Below are 26,719 nucleotides of genomic sequence, written 5' to 3' on the forward strand. Positions count from 1 at the left end.
GGCAATTACTCAGAGAGGTTCCTGGTCAGGGCTGGACTCCAGGCTTCTGCCTTGCTCCCAACTCGGTTCGGTTACAGTGACACACCGATTTCCAGTTTAGACAGTCCCACCCCATGAATCAGCGAGATTCCTTGGACTCTGTAAAACAAACAGAAACGAATCTTCCAGCGGCTCCCAGGGAGTCTGCCGAGCTGAGGGCTGTACAGAAGCTGTAGGAATGGGAATGAAAAGGACTTTGTTACATCGGTTGCCCAGCCCCATCAGCACCGGGAGAGGGGCTGACAGCAGTTTTTCCTGCTCTAAATGAACAATTCAAGGGCATTCAAAGATGAAATTTGCTTAAAGACATCCGGTTATGCAGAACTGAGGGTAGTGAAATGCCTGGAGAGATATGAGGTGAATACTCTGTCGGTAACCATTTCATCCGGAGCCATTTCTGGCTGCATGGAGGCATTTGGGTACAAATTACAGGGCGGTTGGTTCCAGCGCCAGGTCACAGACAGCATTAAAGCGGCGCAGGCGGAGAGCTGCGTCTCCAAGTCCTTCAGTGCCACCCCAGGGTATCCCACAGCCCCAGCGCATCCTACCCTGGGAACAGCTCAGCCGAGACGTTCAGGTGCAGCTCAGCTCAGACTATTAAAAATAAAAAGAGTCTGAGCTCCCAAAAAAAGGAAGGACTGGGGGGGAGGGCAGCTGCTGCCGGAGGATAAAAGCCGCTCTGTTCACAACGGCTGGGACGTGAAGGCGCATGGGGAAAATGTGATCGCAGGCTGTGGTGCTATTTTGGTGAAAAGACTGGAAAAAGGGCAAAACCGTTTCATTTCCTTCCGATGTTTTGCCCAATTCTCCTTGCGCATTTTTCTGTCCGGCTCCTCAGTCTCTGACCTTAATAGCGAGGGAGAAACTAGGCTGGAAACACTCCTCCCTGCCTCTTGAAATAGATTTTTTTTCCCCCCCTCAGTCAGGATTGACGGTGTTTCTGGCCGGGCTGGCGCAGAAGCCGGCGCTGTGGCCGTGAGGGGAAAGTTTCTGCTCTGGCTGCCGTTCCCCTCAGGCGAGGCGGGCTGCAGGCCCCGCCGCCGAGGCGATGGCGGCCGAGGTGGGCGGGGGGGGGGGGGAGCGACCCCCGGGTCCTCTCCCTGGGCCTGGCAGCGCCCACAGGCCTGTGGTCTCCACCGGGGCCGGGCCCCCAGCAGGCCGCTCCCAGACGGTGGGTGATCGGGCCCCTCGCGCCGGGAGGGGTCCCGGCGGGGTGACATCCACCCCCCCCCCGCCTCGCCGCCTCACACACACCCCGCGGTCCCGCCATGGCAACGGCGGCCCCTCAGCGCCGGCCCCGCCCCCCGGTCCGGCCCCGCCCCTCAGCGCGGGTCCCGGCGGGCGCCTGGGCCGCTGGGGCGGGGCGGGCCGCAGTCGCGCGCAGGGCGGGTGAGGCGAGCGGAGCGGCGTCGCCGTCCCGGCTGGCCAGGCGAAAGGCGGGCGGAGGCTGAAGCATGGCGTTGTCCGTGCCGGTCAACGGGCTGAAGGAAGGTGATAAGGAACCGGTTATTGAGCTGTTTGTGAAGGTAAGGCGGGAGGGTCCCGGCCGCTCCCGTCCCGTCTGGGCGCCGCTCCCCTCAGTGCCCGCGCTCCGACCGTTGCCCCCTCCCCCCCCCCCCCCCCCCCCCCTCCCCTCACCGCTTTCCCGCCCGCGGGGGCTCCATGTTCCCTCAGCGATCGGCTGCCGCCCTGAGGGGAGCCCCGCGCCGCCGGGGGGCTGCGGGGCAGGGGGGGGGGGAACGGCACGGATTCCGTGCCGTTCCCCCCCCCGCCCCGCAGCCCCTCGGCGGCGCGGGGCTCCCCTCAGGGCGGTGCGGGCCCGGCTGGCGGCGACGCCCCGGCGGAGCGGGGCTACCGCGCACAAAAGGGCCCTTCGGCGGGGCGGGGAGGGCCGAGATAAGGCGAACCGCAGAGAAGTCCCTTCTGGAAAGTGGCCCCGCGTTTGCTGGAAAATTCTTTTCCCCAGAGCAAATGGTGCAGCTGGCGCGGAGCAAGGGTGTGGGCACCCGTAGGAGAGAGGAGTAACTTGCTGGGTGCACCACCATCCATCACCCCTGCCGTGCAGCGCTCTGCGTTGTCTGCCCGAGTTGGGTGTCGAGGTAATAAAAAATCCGAGTTAAATTTTCACGCAGGAGTCCTTACTTTTGTGTCAGGCACCAAACGTGTAAACGCATCGCCAGTTTTTCTGCCAAACTAGAAGAATGAGCGTGTGTTGTCCGGCCCTTATCTGGCAAAGGTACCATATGGTATCTCCACATGTTTTGCATTCGCATATTGCAGTATGATGCAATATTTTGCATCCTCCAGGGCTCTGGTGATGCAGCATCTTACTTTTACTTCATATCAGAAGTGCAGAGAGTAAACGGCATTGATCTTTTCTTTCTGTGCTCAAACTTAACTTTGAAGAAAGCCTCCGTAGCAAAGAAGTGTTTTAATTCTTCAGATGAAGTTTCTTTCGGTTGCAGTGAGAAATAACAAAAGCCTTCATTTGAGATATTGGGACTTGCTTAGTGCGAAAGCCACAATGACAAACATGAAAATTTCTAGCAGGCTACGTAGAGCTTTAAAGATAAATTAGCTATAGATTTTATTTCTTAAACGATACTCTAAAGACACTGGACGACTTCTCGTTTCAGACTTTTTAGTAGTATTGAGGGGCAGTAACGGGACCCAGGGAAAGCATTGCAGTGGAGGATTCCAGACCTGATTTTAGTCAGAATATTTAGGTTCTTCCTGTAGAGGTTAGAACTTAGTAGTACAGCAATTAAACTACAGATTACTTTGAATTATTTATAGCAGTACTTCTTTAATATAACATGACAACTCATCTTCCTCTGTCCTAAAGTTCATTGGCTGATTTTTCTCATTTTTAAACAAATGAGAGCAGTGATTGATGGCAGAAGGATTTGGGAGCAGGGGGAATAATAAGCCTAGTGAGGATATTTCATGTATGAGGTGTAGTGTGGAAGAAGGTGTAAAATTAGTTGTGAGAAAGATGTATTGGTTGTGATTAAATCTGTGTTGGACCAACAAAGATGTGAGACTCTGTGAAAGGGGAACAGCAGGGAATTTTTCCATCCCTCTCAGTTGAAACTTCTTTATTGGCATGGATTTAAGAGGCTATATTCGGGATTAATCAGTCAGTAGTATCTCCCTCAAGGAAGCCTTTTCCCAGTGTTACAAATAGCTGCTGCAAGCTCTATACTGTCTGCCTTTAGGATAAAGTTCAGGTTACAAAAGAAGTTATTCTTGTCTGACTTCATGATCTTCAAGTAAAAGTTATTTCCCTGGAAAATCCTGTGGAAGAAGAACACCCTCCACCCTGGCAGACAGACCAAAATAGTTGTTTTATCTGGGTGCTGCTGCCTGTCCCACAGTTTATTGAAGCTGTTAAGTATAATCGGAACAGTGTTTTTGTAAAGCTAATAGAAGTCTTGTCCTGCGTCATTAAGATGGTCACCTCATAAAATGCAAGCAGAATGTTTATGGTTATTCAATATAACTAATAGTGTCTGGCTAAAAGAGCATTAGATTTTGATTTAGGTCCCCCTCCGGCCCTATAAATGGGAAGCTTAGTGCCTGCTTTTGTGTTGCACGGTTTTCGCCTGGTTATGGGTGCAATCTAGAACAAGACTGAAGTTATTGAGTGAATGTTAAGAGTATTTTGCAATGTAGCTGATCACTTTTCAAACAGTATTTGGGGTCTTGGTTCTACCTGTGCACTGTTAGTCACCGAAGCTCTTAAGGCAGAGGTAGTGGAAAGACTTCTTGACCAAAAAAGAAATCTCTGCCAAATGCCTGCGGCTGAAGGGCGGTAACTGTATGACCTGTGTACAAAGGATTGTAGCAGCCAGACTAAGATGAAACAAAGGTATGGATTAAAGCTTGAGAAAAACTTGTGAAGCAGGAGAAACCCTTTGGCTTCCTGCCCAAAATGTTGGGTTTGAATCTTATTAAATTGTGATCAGTAACAAAATAGGATGGGCACAGCGTGGGGAGGAGTGCACACACGGTTAGGTTCCAGTTATGAATAACTATATAGGGCTTTTTGTCACCAGCAAATTGGTTTGATTTATCCAAGGAGACAGTGTATCAGTCTGCTGTAACTTGTCATAGTCTGTGACAGCGTATGTGCAGATCTAGGATGCTTAGGTAAGAAAATGGGTTACAGTGCTGAAACTGAGGTGAATAATCTATTTCTTGGTCTCACATAATGGGTGGCTTCAGCAGCTTTTTCATTACAGCGCCGGTGGGCTGCCTGCGGTCTCTTTTAAACTAACTGTAAATATTTTTCAAGTCTTTCAGAGCTGATTAGGAGAAAGTAGTGATGTATCTGATTTCATTTAGTTTCCTCGTATGTTCACATGTTTTATTAATGAGGGAGGCCCGCTTCCATTGTCTAACAAGAGTATTTTTTTATGCCCTAGTGGCATTTTAGAGTAGTGAAGACTCTGTTGTAATGAAAACACAGGCAGAAACCCGAGCATTGTGATCTGAATGCAACTCGTATAGGCCACTTGTAATAGCTGCAATTTAGTTGATCGTGTGTGGATTTTTATTATAAATAAAAAGCATGGTGGACTGACTTGGTCAAATAGAACCACTCATCTGTGGAAAACACAGGGCAGAGCTTACAAAACTACTTGTGCCGTTTCTTTAAGGCAGTGTGCAGAGGAGACGGGGATGGAAGCTGCTCAGAGCTCAGCCCTCGATGTTCGAGAGGGCAGCTGGTGATTGCATTCTTCTTGTAATAGCAAGGTGAAGACATGGATAATCAAGAAGTTTGGTGTTAAAGGAAAAAACAACAAACTCAACAAACAAGAAATTCTTAGTCCTGTATCTGCTGGCATGAGGTGGGTTATAGTAGATGTAGGTAACCGTTAAGGAAGGTGCTGCTCTCTTCTTCGACTGTGTAACATGTGTATACTTGCAAATTAATTAAACCTTGGATTTCTGGCAGCTTTGAAATAAGACGTCATTGCGAAATTAGGCACCTGTTTTGAGAATCAGATAGTATCTGCTATCTGTTTACCTGTGAATTGTACTGTCAGTAGAAAAAAAGCTGTGATTTCACATTTAATAAATACCCTATGCTAAGCTGCTCCCAACAGTTGTAACAGAAGCTTGTCTACATTTTTGTATCTCTGAATTAAACAAATCTGGCAGGTGAACTGTATGTCTTCCAGGATCCAGATCTGTTTTCTTCAGTTAAGTATTGTAGCCCATGGCAGGAAGGAGATGAGTGTCTGCATCACTAGCAGCAGACGTGGTGCTAGCTCAGGGCTGGGTGAGAGGAGTGTGATTTGTCTGAACTGCATGCGTTCAGGTCTGCCTTTGTCTTGCAGTTGCTCACTGCCTGTGCTTATCCTTATGTAAGGTCTCATGTGTCGTTCTGGAGTAGTATAGCTGCTGTACATTGGTTTATAACAAACATTTCCATGATCTTGATCTTGTTTGTTGCCATTGGTGTTGATTGGTGTTGGGTTTTTTGGGGACACACACACACACACCTGCAATATTGCTGCAAAAATAAAAGGAACATCACTATAAGGAAATATCAGGACTAGAGACATGCAACATTGCTTCTCAGAGACAGTCTTGTTGGGGGCAGGCTTGTCACTTGATAATCTTGTTAGATAACTCTCCTCCTTACATACCAGATCATCATTTGGAGGTTTTGATGCACTAACCTCAACACCTGAGAACTTTCTCAGTCCACCTTTGATATGATTTAGGTTAGACAGCAAAATTTCATGCGTGGCTTATTTCTTGTGAGCAAATACTGAAGTATTATAAAGGATCCCTTTATAAACTTGAGACGTAACGGTCGTCTTATATATCCTGTGCTTAGTTGTTACAAATTGGGCCTCTTCCTTCTTTGGCCTGCAAACCATATTCCTTTAAATTCTGGTTGGGAAAGTTCTCATAGCCAGAAATATCCTTGGCTTTTTGATTTGAATCTGATTGCTAATACAGCAACTGGTGCACTTGGTACAATACTGTTTAAAAATACAGAGATGGTCTCAAGTGCAAAACATTGGAAAGTAAGCTAAAAACTAGCAATCATTTTCAAAGGGATTATACAGATGAGTTAGCTTTTCTTGAGTCAAAAATTGTTTCTGACTACACTTCAAGAGTAGTGGTTTTATTCACTGGCATCTATCCTCCCCTTTCCAATGATTAACATCTAGACAGCTCAGTTAGACGATCAAGAGAGCTCATGTTCTACTTTGCAGTTGAAATATGTCTGACACTTGTTTAACTTGTCTAACAGTTTTCCTCCTTTCCCCACAAAGTGGTCTGAGAACTGGCCGAGTTCCTGAATTTCAACTCGTTGCCCTTCATAGCCTGCTGATCTGCCGGCTGGGATTGTATGGCCGTCTGCAGTGGTGCTTCCGAGTCATTTGCTCAGAGGTGCATACAAGTGCTGTATGCCATAGGTGTGTTCTTCAAGCACAAATACTGCTATAAAAGACAAATCTGTCCTCAGTTTTCCCAGATGGGAGATGTCTCAGGCTGTGCATTCGAGGCTTGAAGGGGAAAGAGAAGCCTGTGTATCAGAGCACATGTTGTGGGACAAACTTCAGGGCCTGGAACTGATCAAAAGTCAGGGTAAATGCACATCAAGGATCTGAGCAGTCTGAGTCTTGTTGCTGATGCTTTTGTACATCAGTCTGTGATTGTGTGCATGTGCAGTGAGGGAATCACGGAAGCAGGGAAGAGCATACTTAACACCAAAGTTCTTGTGAAAGTATTTGAAGAGAATGAGAATACATACATATCTTTATGTCTATACATAAAGATAGTTGATTGCTGAGAACTAACATGTAGATATGAGGAATATTGATGTAAACTCAGTACCACGGTTGGGAAGTGCGTGGGAGGGTCTGATAATCTTTCAGTGGGCAGCACTGTGACAGTATTAGCATCATAAGAAGTTAGTAATCATTGCCCTCACAGCCTGAAGTGACTCAGTGTCACTGTCTAGTCTTTCACTGGTTATCCTAACCTCATCTTGTGGAAGGAAACAGTGAGGAAAGAGAGTTCTTTATTTGAGGAGTATTACTGTCTGTCTCTTAATGTGAGTAGGGTGAGCAGAGAAGTAGTTGGTTCTGTAGCTGAGCTTTTCGGTTTTTGAAGGGATGTCGTCCCCTACAAAATCTGTGTTTGGAAGAATCTAGTAGGGGAATTCATTGAACTTCTAGCTAAATAGTAATCTGTGTACTTTGGAAAATGACTTATGTACTCTGAGGTTGCAAGTTTGAGTTTTAAAAGTATATGCTAGTTAAAAGGGACAAAGAAAGCCCTGGGCTGCTGCTGTTTTCTCACCAGTGTAGGCATGTTCAGATTATCTTTTAAATGAGACATTTACTGTGATGTGACTAACACAAGGTCTATGCACTTTTGTAACGTTGCATACATCAATTCTGAGTTCTGGCTGGGCTGGACATACCACTTAAGAATCCACAAGAACTTCTTTTGAGACTGGATAACTGTACTTGACAGTAATTGGATTCGTTGTCTTTTTTAATTTTTGTTTTTGATAGATGCTCTCTTTTGCACTGCAGCTGATAATCAACTGAGCAGGGCAATTCTACAAAACCTTACTGGACAGTGGGAGAAAGTGAGGTGGTTTTGTGTGCTCATAAGTATCTACAACTTTTTCTAAGACAACAAACTTTAACTAAAGTGGTGGTTGCTTGCAAGTTGACTGTCCATGGGAGAATATTTTACACCTGTACTTTTATCCATCTAATTTGATTTTTATCTTCAAAGTTCTTTGTAAATAAACTGTTAACAAACAACTTACAGTGCTAATCAAGTTGTTGTTGATGGTTTTTGTTTTGTTTTTATTCTTTTCTTTCATATTCTTCACTTTGAGATTATATAGTTTCACTCTTCGGGTACTGACTCTGCTTGTTTTTTTGTATTAAGAATTAGTGAACATTTGAACAGTTAAAAAACCCAGCCCCCAAATCATTATGTTGCCTTGATACAAGTTTAAATAGAGCTTTGACTTCAAGAGCTTTAAGTCCTCTGTGTAGAATATTTTTTTGCTAGAAAAGGTAATAGTTACTGTTTTTAAACTTGTTTTGAGGTGTTTTTTTTTAATTCAGGTTAAACAGGCATTTGTGGGACAGTCTGATTTTTAGGGCTCTGAATGCTGTGTTTGTTTATGCTGAAGTGAAAAACATAAGCTAAACTGCTATTGATTACAAATGTCTTTGTGTGCGGGAGTTCTCTGAGAGTTCAGACTTATTCCTTGTATTGTTGGCTAGACAAAGGGCAAGGAACTTTACAAGAGGAAAGGAAATGACTTAGTTCTGTACACTGAATGTCCATATTAGGTATAAACTAAATATAGGAGTGTAATCCAGGAGTGAAGTCATATCTGTGTATTTTCATGAGAAGAGCTAATGAGATCAGCCAGTGCTACTGGATCGGCTTCAGAGTTTTTTGGCTCTGTTAACGCCTGACAATTTTGGCTAGAGTTTGATGATCTGTATTTTGGAGAGCTGCTTTTCTTAAATGAAGGAAATAGTTCTTTACGTGATTCTGTCTAAAAATAACATCAAAGCAAGCATAAGTGTATTTCTGTAGCCTTCCGAAGTGATGTGTTAGCCACCCTACTGAGACATGCTGTACTGGAGCTTGATGAGATAAGGCAAAACTTCCCGAAGGAGGAAGCTCTGCTCTGCAGCTGAAGAAGGTGGATACCATCTCCCAAGGGACACAGAATGCAGTCATGTAGGTGCCTTTTAGTAACAGAGTTGCACATTGCTTGTATTGCAACCAGAAGCAACAGAGGGCAGGCCTTCCTTGAAACCTTTGTTCTCTAGCTGCTCTAAAATAAAAACCCCAATGCTGGTTTCGGTGTAAAATAAATGTTTTCCTTGCTAGAGCTTTGGAATATGCTGTTAGCAGGGGGAAACAGGTTCAGAACTGCAGCGCAGTCTCAGTGAGTTTTGATAATTTGAGCAATTTCTTTGTTCATTGGCACGTTCTTCTGTGGATGTTGCTGTTTACATCCTGATTCGGAAGCAGTTGTGGTTTTAGCTGTATTCCTTATTGTATGAGAATTCTGAAGCTCCCAGATTATTGCTTTTGGGCTAGCATTTTGACGGGAAAGTCATTTAGGCATCTCACATGGGCTGGAGAAGGAGCAGTGCACAGGGTGAGGTTGAAGCAGCTCTTCATCATTCCTCTCTGCTAATGTTGAACCCATTGCTCATCTTAGGTCTGTAAGTTGGGTTATAAAATACCATAAACAGTTACTTGTTTTTCTGTCCCACAGAAGTGATTCATGCATAGAGGTTTATTTGAAGAATTCTTAAATGCCAAAGATAAATTTTACTTGGTCTTCTGAGCCCCAGTGACAAGGCTTGCAGTTGTTTCCTACAATTTTTATTTCGTTATTTGGGGGTGGTTCTGGTGTTGGAAATAGGTGTCTCGGGCTGTAGCCAAAGCACGCAGTGTACTTTGTTAACAAATTTAATGTGTGGGGCAAGAGAATCATTGTCATATACAATGCCAATTCCAAGTTTATATGCTAGGTACCCAAAGGCAAGTTTCAAGCCCTGTAAAATAAATCCTTTGTGCTGTATATTTAATTGCCTGCTTACAGTTTCCTTCTAGAATATTGCAAGAATGCGTTGAGCTGATAAACAGCAAATTTTAGTCAGTTTGGCTCTTTTATCTTGGCAAGATTTGTTACAGCTGGATCACTTTGTTAAAGGTATTGCCACTGAGGTGAGAGGGATGGCAGGGAAGAAATGCCAGATTCTGCTGTTAATGAATAATTTAATTTTCCTGTGTCAGGCTAGGAGGTGGTCATGTGTGTGGCTGTCCACAATAATCCCAAGTTTTTGTATTCATATTGTTAAGCTAATTTCTTCACTGAAGAAAACGGTGGTTAGTATTTAATTCAGGTTTTGATTCTGATTCTTCATCTGATTCTCCCAAAGGATGAACATGGGATAATTTCTTTTCTCCAAAGAACTGAAGTGCTTAATTAATTTCTACTGAATTGTGATGTCACTTTAATATATCATGAATATCCCATAACTGTTTCCAAAAGCTTTATAGTGACAATTGGGTAGCAGTAAGCATTTGTTGCAGGAAAGTATACAAGACAAGTCTGCTAATTATTTTGTTAGGAATAGCATCACAGGGCTAAAAATAGCATCATCCTAAAATGGGCAGTTGTTATTACAGTCAAATGTCTTAACACAGTGGTGGCCTATCAGAAAGGTAATGACTGAAGAGGCTACTTGAATGGGCTGGTAAGCATTCCTTTCCTTGGTTTAATAGCCACATCTCAAGTAAATGCAGGGTGTTCAGTTAATTTTCTTGAGCTTTTTGAGTTTACCGGAATTTCAGCTGATGTGGAAGTTGGATTGATGACACATTGGGCGAAGATGGTATAGCTTGTTAGGAGGCAGGGGTAACTAAGGTTGCTTTTTCCCTGGGTGTGGTGGATGTCAATCAGCTTATAAAAATATAGATTAATCGGCTTAGGCTTTTTGTGATGAATTCCAGGTATGAGCACTGGCCTTATGCTTTTTGTTTTCTATTTTTTCTATGTTTTTCTTAAAGGACTAGCTATTTAGGGTAGCAATGATTACCTGTATTGTTGTACAAAAGTAAAATTGGGGAATGTGCTGTGGATGTGATTTGAGAGTTTTTCTGACTTGATACAGTGTTACCAAGCTTTTTAAAGTTCCCTCATAAAGGTCAAATAAAGGTTTACACTAATCATTGCGGTTCATATAAAGGTAAGACTGTGATGCAGGTGCTGTAAGCTTGATTTGGAGCTTCCTGAGGTCAGCTGTCTTCAGTTTGGAAATGAATGTACACTCTTCTCCTGAAAGATATTTTCTTATTTTTAGGTAGCACATAATGAGGGATTTGCTTATTTTGTCACTTCCATTGTGAAAAAAGTTACCTTCCGAGTTCAAACGCATTTGAAAAGGTACTGGGGAAACTTATGGTGGAGTTTAGTTAATAATGATAACAGAAAACAGGATTACATAGAAAAGGCATGATGCAGAGGTGGTGCCCTTTTGCACTGTCTGTGATGCTATAGGCTCATCTACTGGCAACACACAACACGAGGAACAAAAGTGAGTTTGGAGTAATAGTTGTACAAGGTGCCAAACCACTGATGTTTGAGGTGATGAGAATGATGTTAGATGTTTTATTTAGAATCTTAACATTGTGAAAGAATTGCAGGAGTTAGCTTGCTTGTTGGAGACATTTAATAGTGTTAATAAATCTTAACGGTTGCTACAAGCTTACTCTGTTCTTAGAGTGAGTCTTTAGTGACTTTTCAACTTATTAGCAGTAAATGAGCAGGATAGGTTTCAAAATACATGTGAGCTTTGTTAAAAAGCTATGCTGTGGTATCAGCTGGAATACACGAGACCCTGTGCCCTGACACTGAAGAAACCAGCTGCCTTTGTTCCTCTTTCTTTTAAGATGTTGACATGGACCTTCAAAAGTGGAACAGGTTTTTTTATCTATTAAGAAAAGCTTTTAAAAGAGAGGGAGAATTGGTTCATAAGCATGACAGATGTCAGCTGTAATGAGCACTTGGAATGGAAGGAACTGTAATGGTATGTTAGATATTGAACAGCTTTGCCAAATGTGAATTCTAATATAAAGATGAGGTCAAGACAGAAGTAGTCTTTGAGCCTAGCAGTACTATGTTGGGGAAGCAGTTAAATTCTTCTTTATTCTATCCTCTTTTGTGTGGATTTTTTTTCCCCTTCATGAGGTGGTCCCAACCCATCACAGTTCTTGGATGTGGATCTGTCTGCATGGCTGTGGGCTAGTGACATCCTGTTAGGCAAGGTGTGTGTAGTAGGTGGTTTCCAGGCCTTTTTCATTCATCTTTCACCTGGATGTGGTGATAGCAGCTCTCGCTGGCTGATTATTAAAGCAAGCAGATGTCTTTGCAATGTTTATGAAGCATTCATTGCTTGAAGCTCATTGGTATGTCTGGTGGGAGAAGGGAACAGACATGCTGGAAGGCGTTGTCCAATGTTGTTGTTGGGTCTGTGCTGGCATAGCTGTTGATGTGTTTGAATAATAGGCTAAGATTTTGTTCAGCTTTGTTAGTTTGCCTATCCTTCTAGTTCTGTTCTTTCATTTTCTATTTTAGCATCTTTTTGTCAGTACTCTTTTTTTTTTTTTTTTTTTTTTTTTATACTTACCAGAATAGATGAATTGGAAAGAAAATTATCTCAAAGCAGCATGTGTAAGTACCTGTAGGCAGTATTTCAGTTTTAAGGTTAGAGTAAGATTTACCTGCTTAGTTTCAGTGCTATTAAGAAAATGAAAGTGAGTGTTTCAAGTTATGTATGTCACAAGCAGTGCCTGCTGCTGCCCCTAACTGCAGGTTTCCGGTATCAGCAATAAAATGTTTGATCTATATTGAAACATGGTTTGAAGGTCCTTCTGGTATTCTGAATCTTTTCCAGGATGAAATTGTCTTTCTGTGGTGTTTGGTTTGGTTTTTTTTTTCTTCCCCCTAGTCCTGACCTTCCCTGTCTTTTGCTTATTGTGGCAGGGAACATCTTGAGGCTGTCAGCAATACCAGACTCATTTATTATAATGTGCCACTTGTGTGTGTTGAAATGTCCTGTTAAGTTTTGGTCTGCCTAGTGGCACGAGGACACCCACCACACAGAAACAAAAGCTTTCACATGTAAGTTGGGGCACTGGCTATCCACTGTTCCGGAGAGGTGAGAGGAAAGGTGAAATGACAAGCAGAAGTGTCCTCCTTGTCTTGTCATCCCTCAGATTAAACCTGGTTGAACCAGATTTAGTTAGCATTGGAGTTCAGGGCTTGACTCTAGCTTGCTCTCTGACCTGCTCCTCCCATATAACCACAAACCAACTCCCTTCTCAAACTAACAAACCTGAAGGGGTGAGAATGAGCTGAACACTGTGTATTGCAGGCAACGCTTTTCCAGTCCTGGTCTCTGCAACTTGCTACCTTGTCACCTGTTGTCTTCTTTTGAATGATGCTTCATTTTTTTTCTTTTGAGACATTGGGGACCCTTGAAGATATGCTTTGACTTGCAGAGTGATTACGTATAACACCCCTGAAGCTCATCCATCTACAGCCTGAACAGAAATACAAACCAATCGGTATAGTGGCACCATGCAGAGGAGGCGTTTGCCTGGTGTTATATCAATACTGCTATAGTCCTTTCATGGATGTAATTCTTTACATCTTATCTGAAAACACTGCTCAGTAAACAGGATGGAATTCTGTTTATTCAGCTTGGCAAGATAAAGGTCTGAGCAGACACTGCAAGGATTTAGGCTGATACTACCAGACCATTTTCAGTATTCATGTGTGGAACATTAAACCACTGCTTTCTGTATTCTTTCATCTCAGGAGTTTTGCATTGCTGCATGTTTTTCACTTGGATCAGTTTGTTTACCTTAAACAGTTTCCTCTCAAAACAGTAATCCATGTAGGATTATTATTAATTTACTCTTTTTTTTTTTTTTTAATTTGAATGGTCTTACTGTTCATGCAACATGCAAGAGTGATTGTTATCTGCTGTTTTGGAGTAATGGTTATGCATCATGTAGTTTGCATCATGTAGTTTTCCCAGCAGATTTTTTTTTGTGAGAACTGAGATATATTTCAAGATTGTGTAGTCAAAATTTGAACACACTTTCTGATTTCCCCCCCCCAACCGGTTTGTTGGAACATTAGTCTTCTAGACTTTGCAGATTGCAGGTATCTTACACAGGGGAGCAGGGACTTTCTTTGTGGTGTAATCAAATAGCTCCAGTAGTTAACTTTGAAGGGAATTCATAACTTTGAATAGATACTTCTAAAATGCATTTTTCCCCTCTTCATCCAAACTTTGTTTTTTCCAGTTCCGATATGCCAAACCTGGGAGAGATTCCCTTGATAGTTTTGGATAAATCAGGAAATGGTCTTCCAATGTTCTGCCCTTTTGTTTTATTTATGTAGGCAGAGACTGAACTGTATTATATTTCTCATCAGATGCACTTTGACTTTTGCTATTATTTCTGCAGTCATTTGATCCAGTTTGGGAAAATAGTAGTGTGCTCCTTCTAACTGGTTGCTGTTTGAAACAATTTTTGCAGGCCTTTGGGTCCAAAATTTTCTAGCATTCTTTTTTATTCTTGAGTCTTTGAGATCTATGCTATATAATAAGGGCTTTGTGTCCTTTAAGTTTCTTTGCTTGTCTGTTATTCTTATTAGTCTTTCAGTAAACATCAGGACTACCTTGATAAAGTAAATACAGGCAGGTTCTTGTGTGAGGAGTCAAGTTAATTTTTATGCAGCTGTAAAGGCAAACATTTCACAATTCAAGTGGATTTCTTTTTTCTTCCCTTAGCTTGTTTAGCCACTTAAATAGATGTATGATTACATATACTCTCCTGGTTTTTTGGGAAAAACAATCTCATTTGAATGAAATCACTGCTTCAGGGGAAGAGAAAGGGAGGAGGTGGTTTCCGCACTGGCTGGATCAACTAAGCTCAGTCTTCCAGACAGTGGGATAAGTAGATTTTTTTTTTCTTTCTTTTTTTCCCCCCCCCCCCCCACTAAGTAGCTGGCACTCTTGCTTGGGCTGAGCTACTTGGCATTAGGAGTTGCCAGTAAGTTTTACTTATGATAAACCAGGTTGACTTCTCCATGAGCATACTTACTTGTTTTACTGCCTTGTAACTTTCATTCTTATTTGACCCTTTCTTACTTGGTTTTCTTTAAAAAGTAGCCCTGTTTGGTTTTCATAAAATACTGTAGGGTGAGTGCTACGGTGTATGTATGCCCTGATGTTTCTCTGTGCCACATCTTAAAATTAACAAGGTCTGTTTTGCCGCAGAAGTTTTTTTAATTGCAGTCAGTTTGTGGAGGGTAACACAACTTTGTTCAAGGCAACTGGATATCTTTAGTTTTTTTCTTGCTTTGATAAATCCTTTATGGCAGCTGTTAGTTTTTCAGACTACTTGGTGGTGTCTTTAGCATAGCAAGTGTTGGCCATGGGTCACGGTCAAGTTAAACACTGTGTTTGCCAGGGTGCTTTCCCTGGTGGTAAATGAAAGCCAGGCTCTTCAGAGCTAGTTCTCAGTCAGTGTAACACAAGCAAAATACAAATGAAAAATACCAGCTTCCCTTGCTGTGTGTGGTGGTGCACTTTTTTTCTGTTTGGTCCCAATCCATACAAGTGAAAACCTGGAATTCAGTGAAACAGATGTACTCAAGAACATAATCATACATGTTCTTCATGTACTTTATGTACTTCAAGCGGATAACGCTAACTTGATTTGGTAGTGAGAACTGAAAATTGGCCCTAATTGTTGGAAGGTTGGCATTATTTAGGAATAAAGATTTTTAGACTGGTTTTAGAAAAAAATTGAAATAAAACCTCCAAGTTTCTTGGTATAGAATGAGTATAATCTTGTTAAATTGACAGATAATCTAGGTTGATGTTAGTATAGAGAAGTCAACATTTAATATTTTCTTTACTCTGATGGTGATGAGGATTAGACACTGAAGATCACCTGGAATATTATGGCCTGAATTCAAAGACAAAGCAATGACAGGTTTCTGGCTTCTAATAGTGGGCTTAAGCAACGCTGCTACATGATTACCTCCCTGCATGACTAAGTCATACAGAATTTCAGAATATTCTTGTAATATTTAAAGGTTTACAGTTTACTGTCAGCACAGCTGTATTCCAGTAGAGAAAACTGGTCTCAAAACTGACTCTTGCAGGAACATCCACCAGACTCGTCTCCCTCTGAAAAAAATCCTGATGTGATTGAAGAAGAATAATGTGTTGTTCTTGATGATGGGTTGTAACAGATCAGTGCTTTAGCTTTTGGTGCATCAAATAGAAGAAGATAGAAAACGGGCCTCTCGGGCAAACAGTTACATAGCAGAATTCCTTGGCTCAAAAGCACTAAAGCCAAAAGTTTCTTGGCATTCTGACCGCATTCCTTTTCCAGTATGTGCTCAGAATAACTTGGGATTTTTTGGAGCAGAAGTGGGACAAATGTTTGAATGTAGACATAAAAGTCTAGGCTCAGTTTAGCTGTTCACTGCAGCTTTGAAAATGCATTAGGTTTTGTTCGGAACACTTTATATTAATGGACTGTGATCCTTGTTTTTCTGATTCAAATAATCCAAAAAGCCTGTCTTGCTTAAACAAAAGCAGATCTGTTTTGTTGTTTGCTCATTTTGAATGTTACGCTTGCGTTGGGAGAGAAGCAAAGTTTTGGTACCACTTGGCATTACAGTGTAAATGCATTTGACCTTTTTTGGCCCTCATTGATCACTTTGGTTTTGGCTTAGGTAAACGGACCTTAATGAAAGCCACAGTTTGGTGCTACACCTTAAATTTTAAACAATTTTTCATTCAGTTCTGTGATGTAAAAGTAGCTTTGCCTTGGGTTCCTGATGGGCTAAGATTATTTTTTTTTAATTAGAATAAACAAAACTGCCTTCTGAATTTGATTTTGGTTTATTTCAGTGGCAATTTTAAAACCTTCCACTAGAAATAATAAAGCTTCATGGTGGAATTATATTGTATGAAAGAAGGCGTGTGGTTTAATCCAATACCCTAACTTTCTTTCAAACTGTATTGTTGTTGCAGTTGATGGATCCCGGGAAGTCTGTCTGATATAAACATGTTTAACATCTGTCATTAACATTAATTTTTTTTTTCCTGTGCCCTTGGAACTTTGCTGGTGAAGGGTCACTACTTTTCCCTATCACATTGACAGGTGGCAAAACCTGGGCAGCCTTGATGTTATAACTAACTCCTGAGTTCAGGAAGAACCCTGAAGTTTTGTAATAACAAATCTTCATATTTGGTTCTGTCTGCAAAGAGTTTATTTTGTGCATAGGGGAACCATTTTGCTTTTTCATCTGATGCTATCACAGAAAGTATTTTGGTTCTCTGCTTCTGAGTAATGTCTTACTTTCTGTATCTGGTGATGGATCATAGATATTAAAAGCTCTTGATCAGCCCTCTGCAGTGAATTTTTTAATTCACAACTCACAAAGGAACAGCGACTTGTAAGAACTAGTTGTCTTCCAGATGCATGCCTATTTTACATTAGGACACTATTCATGCATTTTCAAATATTGGCTTGAAATTAGTGGAGCTGACTAGGTCTTATCTAACTTAATATTCCCCTCAGGCAATGTCTCCATTATGTTTGTTGATGTTATGGTACTGAAGCTAAGCCTCTGGACTTCATTTGGTGCTGAGGATCATCTGTACGTTTGGCAGGCAGTTACATCCCAATGATTCTTTCTTTATTATTTATTATTTATTTATATTATTTATTATGATTACATGCCTTTATTTTTTTCTATTTAAAGGTTTCCTTAGTCTGTATCAGATGAGATCTCTGGCAATGTATGTCATATGGCTTCAGCTCTGGCCCCTGGTTTTGCGGTCAGATGTGCTAAATAAAAGGTGAAGAGAGAGGAGAGCTGATTAGGTCATGTACTGACTCCTGGAAGCATGGCTTGTGCGAGCAAACAGGCTGAGGACCTGCTGAGTGTGCCAGCCGGCGGCAGCTCCAGAGTCGCTGGAGAACAGCAGTGTGAACAGTACCAGTGAGGTGCCTCAGGGCTTTCTGCTCTTAGGGTGTTGCACTTTGGCGAATGCCCACATTCTTCCTCTTACGTCATAGTAAATGTGTGGGAGCTTTTCCATCCGAGGAAGTGAGGTAAAGCTTAACTGAATGGGGACATGCATGCCTGTGCCATTACTGCGCTGTAACTCATGTGCTTTGGTTTAAGTAGCATTGTTGAAGTTGCCATAAAACTTGAAGACTGAGGTCAGTTCTGAATCAAAGAATTGTTTCCGCTTCAGAGTGTGAATTAGCCCAGGCAGTACAAAACGTATTTTCCTTAGATGGAATGAAGTGTTGTTTTTTTCAATATTGTTTTTTCAAAGGTCGGTAAGATCTTGCATGTAGTAAAAAAAAACCCAACCAACCACCAAACCAAAAGAAAAAGTAGATAGATGACTATAAATCTACATTGGCATAATTTACCTGCAGGAAATGTTTGTTCCAGTGTAAACACAGTGATGTAACTATAGTGGAAAATTCTAAAATATACATTGCTATCTGGAGGGATGGCATTGCAGTTAAATATTAACATCCATAAAAGCATACAGCTATTGGGAATAGACTGCAGAGTGAAGTCTTTCCTTATGTGAGCATCTTGTGAGGTAGGAACACATCAATCCATATAGTAGCTAGAATCCTTACAGCACAATAGAAAATTGTGGACTGAGCTAGTATAAATAACAATGCCTAGAGTAACCAAACTGACTGTTTTATCCTTTTTATAGCTGCTTTTAGAATTTAGTCTCCTGACCACTTGAGAAGTCACATGTCAGTTTTTAAGTCAATCTAGTATCATTAATCCACTGCAAGTTTTACGTTCCTTTCCAAGGACAGAGGTTGCATTTTGAAATTCATGGCAGAAAGACAACTTCTTTTTTCTTTCGGATCTTTGTTAATGACACTAATAAAGGTTTGAAGAAAAAAGTCTTATTCTCCACAGCAAAGTATTCAGAAGAATAGTCAGCTCTGACAGGAGGGATATTTGTAGAAATGAGACCGTAACCTTGAGGCAACATAAATCAATTTATGAATACTCATTTTCTGGTATTCATTGACAGCTATTAAGGAAATCAGCCTTATCTGCAGAAGCACCGTGAGTTTTTAAAAAAGAAGTTTCTGAATTTAACACAGTTTCTTGGAAAATCTTTCTGTTTTCCTGGTTTTTGAAAATTCTGCTGTTAGAAAATCCTACTGTTACTCTTCTTAACTTGCAAACTTCATTCTCCTCATTGTGGTTCCCAATCCGTGTGTGGCTGGGAACTGGCAGAGAACTGAAGAAAAAATGGAAGAAAAAGTAGTTCCTTTGCCTGAGTGTCTAGGCCTTTCTCTGGTTCTGGTCCTAAAGCTTAGTTCTTGTAAACTCTTACCAACCAGATACTTATAAATAGTCTGTGCTTAGTGAACATAATTGTTTTCTGTCATTTCTCTGAGGAGTACAGCCAGCATATCCTACAATATGTTTTAAAATGGCCTAGGGAATGGGTAATAGTAATGATAGAAGAATTAGCAAGGCTTTGAGAATTGTACTGATAAAAATTATTCCTGGAAGTACTCTAATAAATAAAATGCTTTGAAACTTGCCTAATGTAGAGTACATGTCAAGATAATCTGACATACGTGGCTGTTTTAACTAGTGAACCGGTTTTCTTTTCAGAGGATTGAATTTTATAACAAGATTCAATGTTTTGCATGTCTAATTCTAGCCTAAAAACTAAGATTTTCCAACTCAGCAATACATACTTCATTGTCAGAGCAATCATGAGATGCATGCCATCACTGGGAGCTCTGGAGCGGCTTACTGTTGCTATGTATGGACCTTTGTTGTGGTAGGACAAAGACTTATTGATAAATTGCCTATAAAAAGTGGCTTTGGAATATAACTTTATTGTCAGTGAAGTCTCTATGTACTTACAGTTAATGTCTTTCCTTACAACACCTGCAATACAATAAAGATTCATAGTTCCTGGTTGCAGTTGGCTCACTGTAGCACTACACAGCAAGAGATACAAGCAATAAACTGGAAGATGACTATGTTTAATTAGCTATGCTTTATAGAAGGAAAAAGAATAGTAAAGAACAAAGAACAACATTGACATTGGAAAACTGCCATCAAAAGGTGGGGCTGCTCAGATGGGTACGATTAGCTGCCCTTTCTTGACTATTAAGAGCGGTTGGATCATCTTCAGTGTGAAAGATAACTTTGTCTGAAATGTTGTTTTGCTACATTTTCTGAGCAGCTGTTGGAAGACATGACAAATAGGTTAGTTGACTTCATAAATATGCAGATTTCACTGTAATAAAATCCTCATTGTCTGTAGCAAAAAATAATTAGAAAGTGCAAGTATTAAAAAAAACCAAAACAAACCACTGCAGAAGTCTGTGCATACCTTGAAGAGTATTTCAGTATTCTGAGGATGTTCATCATTGTGCATTATATGGAGATACCTTCAGGATATCTGGTCTAGATGTGTCAGCTGGACTTTGAGAGCAAAGGAGTGTTCCTGCAAGGTGATACTAGGTTTGGCTATAAGCTTCTTATGTCTTCAGAAGAGTTAGTGATGTGAAGGCTGTACAGGCAGTAAAACCCATGGTCTGTTACTGAATCTGAGTCTGTCTGTCTTTAAAGATCTTTCAGTAATTGTAAGCATGTGTAGGTGGCACAGTCCTGCCTTCTAATTAATGATCTGTTCTCTTCTGCAGGCTGGCAGTGATGGTGAAAGCATAGGAAACTGTCCTTTTTCTCAGAGGCTGTTCATGATTCTTTGGCTGAAGGGAGTGGTGTTTAGTGTCACAACGGTTGACCTAAAGAGGTAAGAAATACCTGGTTTATCTGACAAGCAAGAGCACACGGCACACTTGGTGTAACAAATGTTTGTCTGGGGCTTTTCAAACTTGCGTGGCTTATTTTCTGAAATTGAAAAGAAAATCTGTCCTCATAAATACTAAGAGGCAACCTTGATGTAAATGGGGCATTCATTGATGGTTGTCTACAAGTATCTGTAACCAAAACGAATGGGTCTGATAAATTCTCTTGAACTTGTTAAATACCTGTACGGTTATTTAATTCCTGTAAAACTAATAGCTGACATGAAGTCTAATAACTGAATACTGACTTACTAACTTCACACCGAGATCCCACAGGTGAAGACTGCTAGATCATCCAATCTTTGATCAAATCTCCAATGAATATTGGATAACTGTCACAACTAATGTACAGCCTATTCATCTTGAAAGATTTTAAGATATTGATTATTATGCAATAAGAATAAAAAGTGTGAAAACATCTGTCCATGAGGTAAATATGAATGAGACAAAAGTGAAATGGGTAGGAATAAAATCTAAAATATTCTCCCTTTGTGTAGTGTTAGCCAGATATGTCACAATGCTGTGTGTCACCTAAATTGGAACTTCTCCATCTAAGAAATGAATATCTTGGTGGCTAAGAAGGGTGAGATGTTAATCCATGAGTCTTAATTTCCTAAATTGGGTATACTTTTATTAGAAGTGGTAATGCTAAATTCAGCAGAGGCCTTGTATTTGTTTTTTTGTGTGAAGTAATGTTTTCACAGTGCTAATGTAATGTTAGTTACTGAACTCTGGAGAGAGGAGAGACTGCCAGTGCTTACAAACTTCATTTTCAGAAATAAAGCCAACAGAAATATACAGTGCTCTCCAGCGAACCAAGTGTAAAACGTGTTAAGAAAGAAATCACCCTGCTAGACTTAACCTTTTCTTGTAATTTTTTTGAAGGAGGTGACTTGTTCCAATTTTTAAAAATCACTGAAGTTGCTGCTTCAGTGCTGGCAACTAGTTTTAAATACTTCCATGTGTAGTAAGGCTGAGGCAGTCCACTCAAACGGAGAGGGAGAAAGCAGCTTTTGTCAACTGTGTATGCATTTGTAGCAGCTTAAAGATCTTCTCTGGCCCATGTGGGATTTTACTGCAAATACAGTTGTTGCTGCCGGCGTGCACAAACCAAATATATCATATCTTCCATTTAGCACTGCATGTGGTGTGTGGAAACCTCAGGAGTAAAACTTGTGCTTGCGTACTGTTTGTAGTTTTGGACTTCCGTTAATTTTAATGATGGTGTTATTTAACCTATTGCAGTTATTGGAGGGGTGGGGGGGTGAGAAGAAGGTTGAAAGAGATGTTTTCTGCTTGGAAGCATTTTTACTGCTGAATAGTCTGAGAAATACCATTAAAATGCCAAAGATGCCTGATGAATTGGTTTTATTTGTGTCCCTTTGGCAACTTTGAGTTAATTGGTTGGGGGCATGGGATGTAAGACTGACTTTTAGAACTTAAATTAGTTGCAGATGTTTAAAATTGTCCTTTCTTACACAAGGAAAGCTAGCTTTTCTTTTTTTTTTTTGTATTGAGGAGGGGAAAACACAAAATAAGTACAAAATTAACAAACTTCATGGGAATAGGTCAAATAAACTCTTTTGTTGTATACTGAATGTATTTTCGGGTGAAGGACTGCTGAAGCTAATTCAGATTTGAATAGATGTTGATACAAACTTAATTTCTTTTAGACTTTATTTAAAGCTTCATAAATACAAATCCAACCTTCTGGATTGTCTTAATACCTCCTTGTAGTGTTGTTTGTAGAATATCCAGTTCAGCCAACTGCTCAAGTGGAAATGCTTTATACCAGATGGTGTTTCTTTCACCTGTTAGGATTAACAGAATGATAAAGGTACTAGGTGTTGCCTTAATACTTCTAATAGTGTCACAAGGAACTGCTTTTACAAGTACATTATTCAATCCAATTGCCCTCTCTTCTTTTTGTTCCTGTTAAAGACACAAACTTGTGGAAGAGCTGGATATTGATGGTTTTAAGCATCTGAATTTATTTTGCTAGCCAAAAAAAAAGAAAATGAGCTTACTTGGAAACCATGCTTCTGCCTTATAACGTAATTTCTACACAACAGTAAGGCAAGCTGTGTGAGGCTTAAGGTCATGGTTGGGTACAAAAGTTCACAAGCAAGTAACTTGGGCACAGGAAAAACTGAGTCTGGCTTGACTGATTCTGTGGCGTGTATTTTCCCCATCTATAATTGCATTGGACATCATACTGTGCTAACAAAAGAACATTTTGCAGTTCTCAGTTCTACTCTTAAGACGCAAAAATATGCACATAGGCAAACGAAGTGGGATGTACCGCCCTTTCAAAGAAATCAGGCATTTCTTGCTTCTGTTTAGTCAGACAGAAGCTTTATTCTTTCCCTGTTCAGAAGGAGCATTTCAGTGCTCAGAGATTTGACTTGTTCTGGTGACTAGAACAGAGTTGCAGTACATAAATCATTTGTTGGGCTTGTTACAATATTCAAGGCCAGGCTTGCATTCAGTTAAGTTTTGAAATCCCATTTTAAACATATTGATTGTGTGGTTTCACAATTATGTTGACAGCCAAAGATTAAACAAAGAGATTAGTAAATATCAAAGACTGTCCAGAGGTGAATACAACTTGAGCAGTATAAAATACTGCTTAGGAACTGGCAACGGTTGTTTTTTATTGCTGGCATTTCACACACACACACACACACACACACCCCATGTTATTCTTCAGACACTCATTGGAGTACTTGTGTAATTTATAAATCACTCTAGAGCATGTTACGTTTGGGAGCTGGCTTTTATCTGATCTTCAAGATAGGATTTGAATGCTAGTTGCTCTTCTGGTTTGTGGTAAAGCCATGAAATATTTATACCTTAACTCTGGTGTTAAAGAGCCTGCCCACTTAATTAATGGTAGTCAGATATTTAAGTATGTGGCCCTACCTTCAAATACTCCAGTAAACTTTGGGGCAGGTACTAGTTATGGAATTGTTTTGAGTGGTTAGGGAATATTCTTTTTTTAAACAAAGCTGTCCAGCTTTATCTCTGAAGTAAACTTCACCATAAAATTTTTAATTGCCTTCCTGTTTGACTGTTAAGGGAAGCTGTACTCTTAGCCTTTTAAGGCTATTCCTGTGTACTCCTGGTACTCCAAAGACTGTGGCTTGTTATGTGGTAAACCAGGGTTTGTTTATGATCTACTGGCAGCAGCAGCAAACTGGAAGTCGAACCCTGTATTATGTTTGGGCTTTGGCTGTGGGCTGTTAATCTCTACTTTCTTTTTCTTGAAAGACACAGGTGGTCTAAGTGAAGTGTCAAGAGGGGTTAATAAAATGCTCTGGGATCCTTGAGATGAACTCTGATTCTTTGGGAAACTTTTGGTTAGTTCATTAGTCTGTTTCTGAAATAAAATCTTTTCTTTGATAGTATTAGTGCAAATCTGGTAGTCTTGCCTGTGTTTGTTTTTAAAATAACATTCCTTTTGAGGAATTTTATCTAGCCAACATGCGAAATTGGAAGTGAGCCACGATGACTTCCTGTAATTGTTGTGCGTTACAACACTGTATTTAAATGAAGAGTTTAAATTACTTAAAGCATTAACCGATGGCAGACTTTAAATCCTAAAAGTAAGAGGTTGATGGCAACTATTAGTGATAAATAACTTCTTAGAAGCTTATTGAAAATGATAAAATTCTTGTATTAATAATAATTCTGTTGCCTGGCCAAAAGCAGGTGTTTAACACTGTTACATACGAGATTCAGTTTAACATATGCTGCCAAGTGCTCCTATCTGTTGTTGGTACACTTTGGCACTATAGGCTGTTGCTGTTTTTCCTGCCAGTGGGCAGAACATGAAATTCTGGCAGGGGTTTCTTAATTTTGTAAGAAATGGAGCATTTCTACAAGATCAACTTGTAAACTGTGCTTAGTTTATGGAGCCTATGAGTGCTATCCCTGAAAAGACTGCTTTCTCATGCTACCCCAACTGACCATGTTTGTGCTTATTACTCATCTAGTTTCCCTGTCCGGTACAGTCAGGAGGCTTTCTTGAACTGTAGTTCCAGTGTCCAGTAAATCCAGTTTCTGGATGCCTGATGCTGGCTGACAAATGTGGCCACGTTGTACAAAGCACAAACCCAGCTCAAAGGTTACGGTCTGGTTTGGATTTGTTCAAACAGTAACAGAGGGGCAACTTCCACCCTGGCAAACTTTCTGCAGGAGCTGATATCTTTTGTTGTTCCTCACCCAGTGTAATGTTAGCAAAAGGTGGCGGTCATCCTGTAGTGTGTGCTCTGGTCAGCTTGACAGAAATGTAATTGTACAGTCGTGCCTCACCTGGATCGTGTGTACTGTCGGATGTTAGGACACAGGGGTGGCTGGGGGAACTAGGAATTGCAAACTGTCCTCTAAAACGTGGAGAGGTTCTTGGAGAAGTCAGACAGGCTATGTCCTTCTGAGTAGTCATCCTGGACTGCAGTTAATAGCTTCATCAGAGGGAGATTTTAAGTGCTGCTACTGAAGAAGTGCCAAGCAGTACTGTAATTTTATTTCTGCTTGCACTGAGGCAGTTGCACTAGCATGGGACTAATACCATGATGATGTACTGGGGAGAAATTGGCTGCAGTTTTTTAAGATGGTGCTTTAGATTTTGTAGCTTGTAATAGATCCTCATCTTATTATTGACTTCAGCTTTGAATCTGAATCTGCTGAGGCAGCAGATGTGAGAGCTTAACATTAAAGAGTAAGTTAGGCATTTTGGGGTGAAGGAGTAGATAGGTGTATATGCGCAGCTAACACGTAGGCTCCTAGATAAATGCCTGCAGTGTTGTTCCTTGTCACTACAGCATCGAGACACAACTAGAGAAGAGAAGCCAATTGCTTATAAAATAGACTGGCTTAGCTTGCTAAGTATGAGAGAGGAACTGGAGTGAACAACGAGAGGTATTGCCAAAACTGACTTAAGATTCAGAAACGTATGAGTATTTTAGCTTGATTCTGTTTCTCTTGCATCTAGTCATACTAACGTCGAGGATTCTCCTCCCTTTGCCCAAGTGTGCTGCTCTTATTTGTCAATAGCTTTTTTCACTGGAGGAAGCTTTAAGCATCATTTTTAAATGCTTAATTTTAAGCATCTTGTCACCTTGTCTAGAACCAGATTCTGTGTGCACATAATAAATGGCTTATACATAGTGCTCTATATCAGACTTGCTTATTTCCAGAGAAGCTCTGTGTAAAGGGGGAGGATTATCACTGAGTGCAGATTATGCTATATATAAACTGTACTACAGATCTTGGGAGTGTGTTTGTGTGGTATGTGTATCCTCCCCCCCCCCCCCAGTCAACAGTAAATTGACTTGAGAAAACATATAGCCAGAGATAAGAGGAAGCAGTTGTTTTTAAGTGTTTGAAATTAATTGTTATCAAGTATATATTGAAAATGCTAATCAAGCTGTAAAGTCGCTTTTTAAATAGAAAACTGGTGATATCTTTTTTAAAACTGCAAGTATGTGAAAACCTCAGGCAGTGCTTTTGTGATGGTAGCAATGAAAGCTAGGGTCGTGGAAGTCCCATGCTTACTTTTGCATTGGTTTGTATTTCACCCTAGAAAACCAGCAGACCTTCAAAATTTGGCTCCAGGCACTCATCCGCCCTTCATAACTTACAATGGTGAAGTGAAAACAGATGTGAATAAGATTGAAGAGTTCCTGGAAGATGTTTTGGCTCCACCCAAGTAAGTGTTAAAATGATGATTTGTCACCTTAGATTTAAACAGAGTGTTCTCTCAGGGGTTTTCTGCACTAATTAAGATGTTCTTCAGCATCAATAAACTGAAGATAAGACATTGAAAATAGCTTGGAGTCCTTGCTTGTCGTACCCTTTCTCCCTCTAGCTCCCTCATCTTTATGTTAAAAATTTTCTTGTAAAGATTATTGTAAAATTGGCCTTTGTAGAGTTCTGTCATTCTTCCTGCGGTTTTCAGAGTAAATGACTTTTCCTTTTGATGACTGGGGCAGGCTATTCTGATGGTGTGTCTACATAATATAAATCAAGGTGAGCGTGCTAGGCAAAACTTAGGCCTAACTCCATAATAAACTGTTGTGGGAATCTGTTTTAAGGAGATATGTGGTGTCCTTTTGTAGACTTGTATTTGCGGTCATTCTCCTAGAAGTAAGGAGTTACTTAAGTCTTC

The 26,719-nt window shown here is 40.8% G+C and overlaps 1 protein-coding gene across 2 annotated transcripts in view; it reads left to right on the forward strand.

The window, feature by feature from the left end:
* Positions 1 to 1,403: 1,403 nt before the first annotated feature.
* CLIC4 (chloride intracellular channel 4) overlaps positions 1,404 to 26,719 on the forward strand; it is a 33,186-nt gene continuing 7,870 nt past the window's right edge. The window contains exons 1-4 of one of the 2 annotated variants that reach the window (XM_040587885.1): positions 1,478 to 1,565; positions 4,701 to 4,892; positions 20,386 to 20,495; positions 26,135 to 26,260. In XM_040587885.1, the coding sequence (XP_040443819.1) occupies positions 20,440 to 20,495; positions 26,135 to 26,260 (182 nt within the window). In that variant the 5' untranslated portion in view covers positions 1,478 to 1,565; positions 4,701 to 4,892; positions 20,386 to 20,439. Of the gene's footprint in view, positions 1,566 to 4,700; positions 4,893 to 20,385; positions 20,496 to 26,134; positions 26,261 to 26,719 lie in introns of both variants that reach the window. The other variant, XM_040587884.1, reaches the window with a different exon arrangement.

The sequence above is a fragment of the Falco naumanni genome, chromosome 3 (genome assembly GCF_017639655.2).
Source record: "Falco naumanni isolate bFalNau1 chromosome 3, bFalNau1.pat, whole genome shotgun sequence".
Taxonomy (NCBI): Eukaryota; Metazoa; Chordata; class Aves; order Falconiformes; family Falconidae; genus Falco; species Falco naumanni.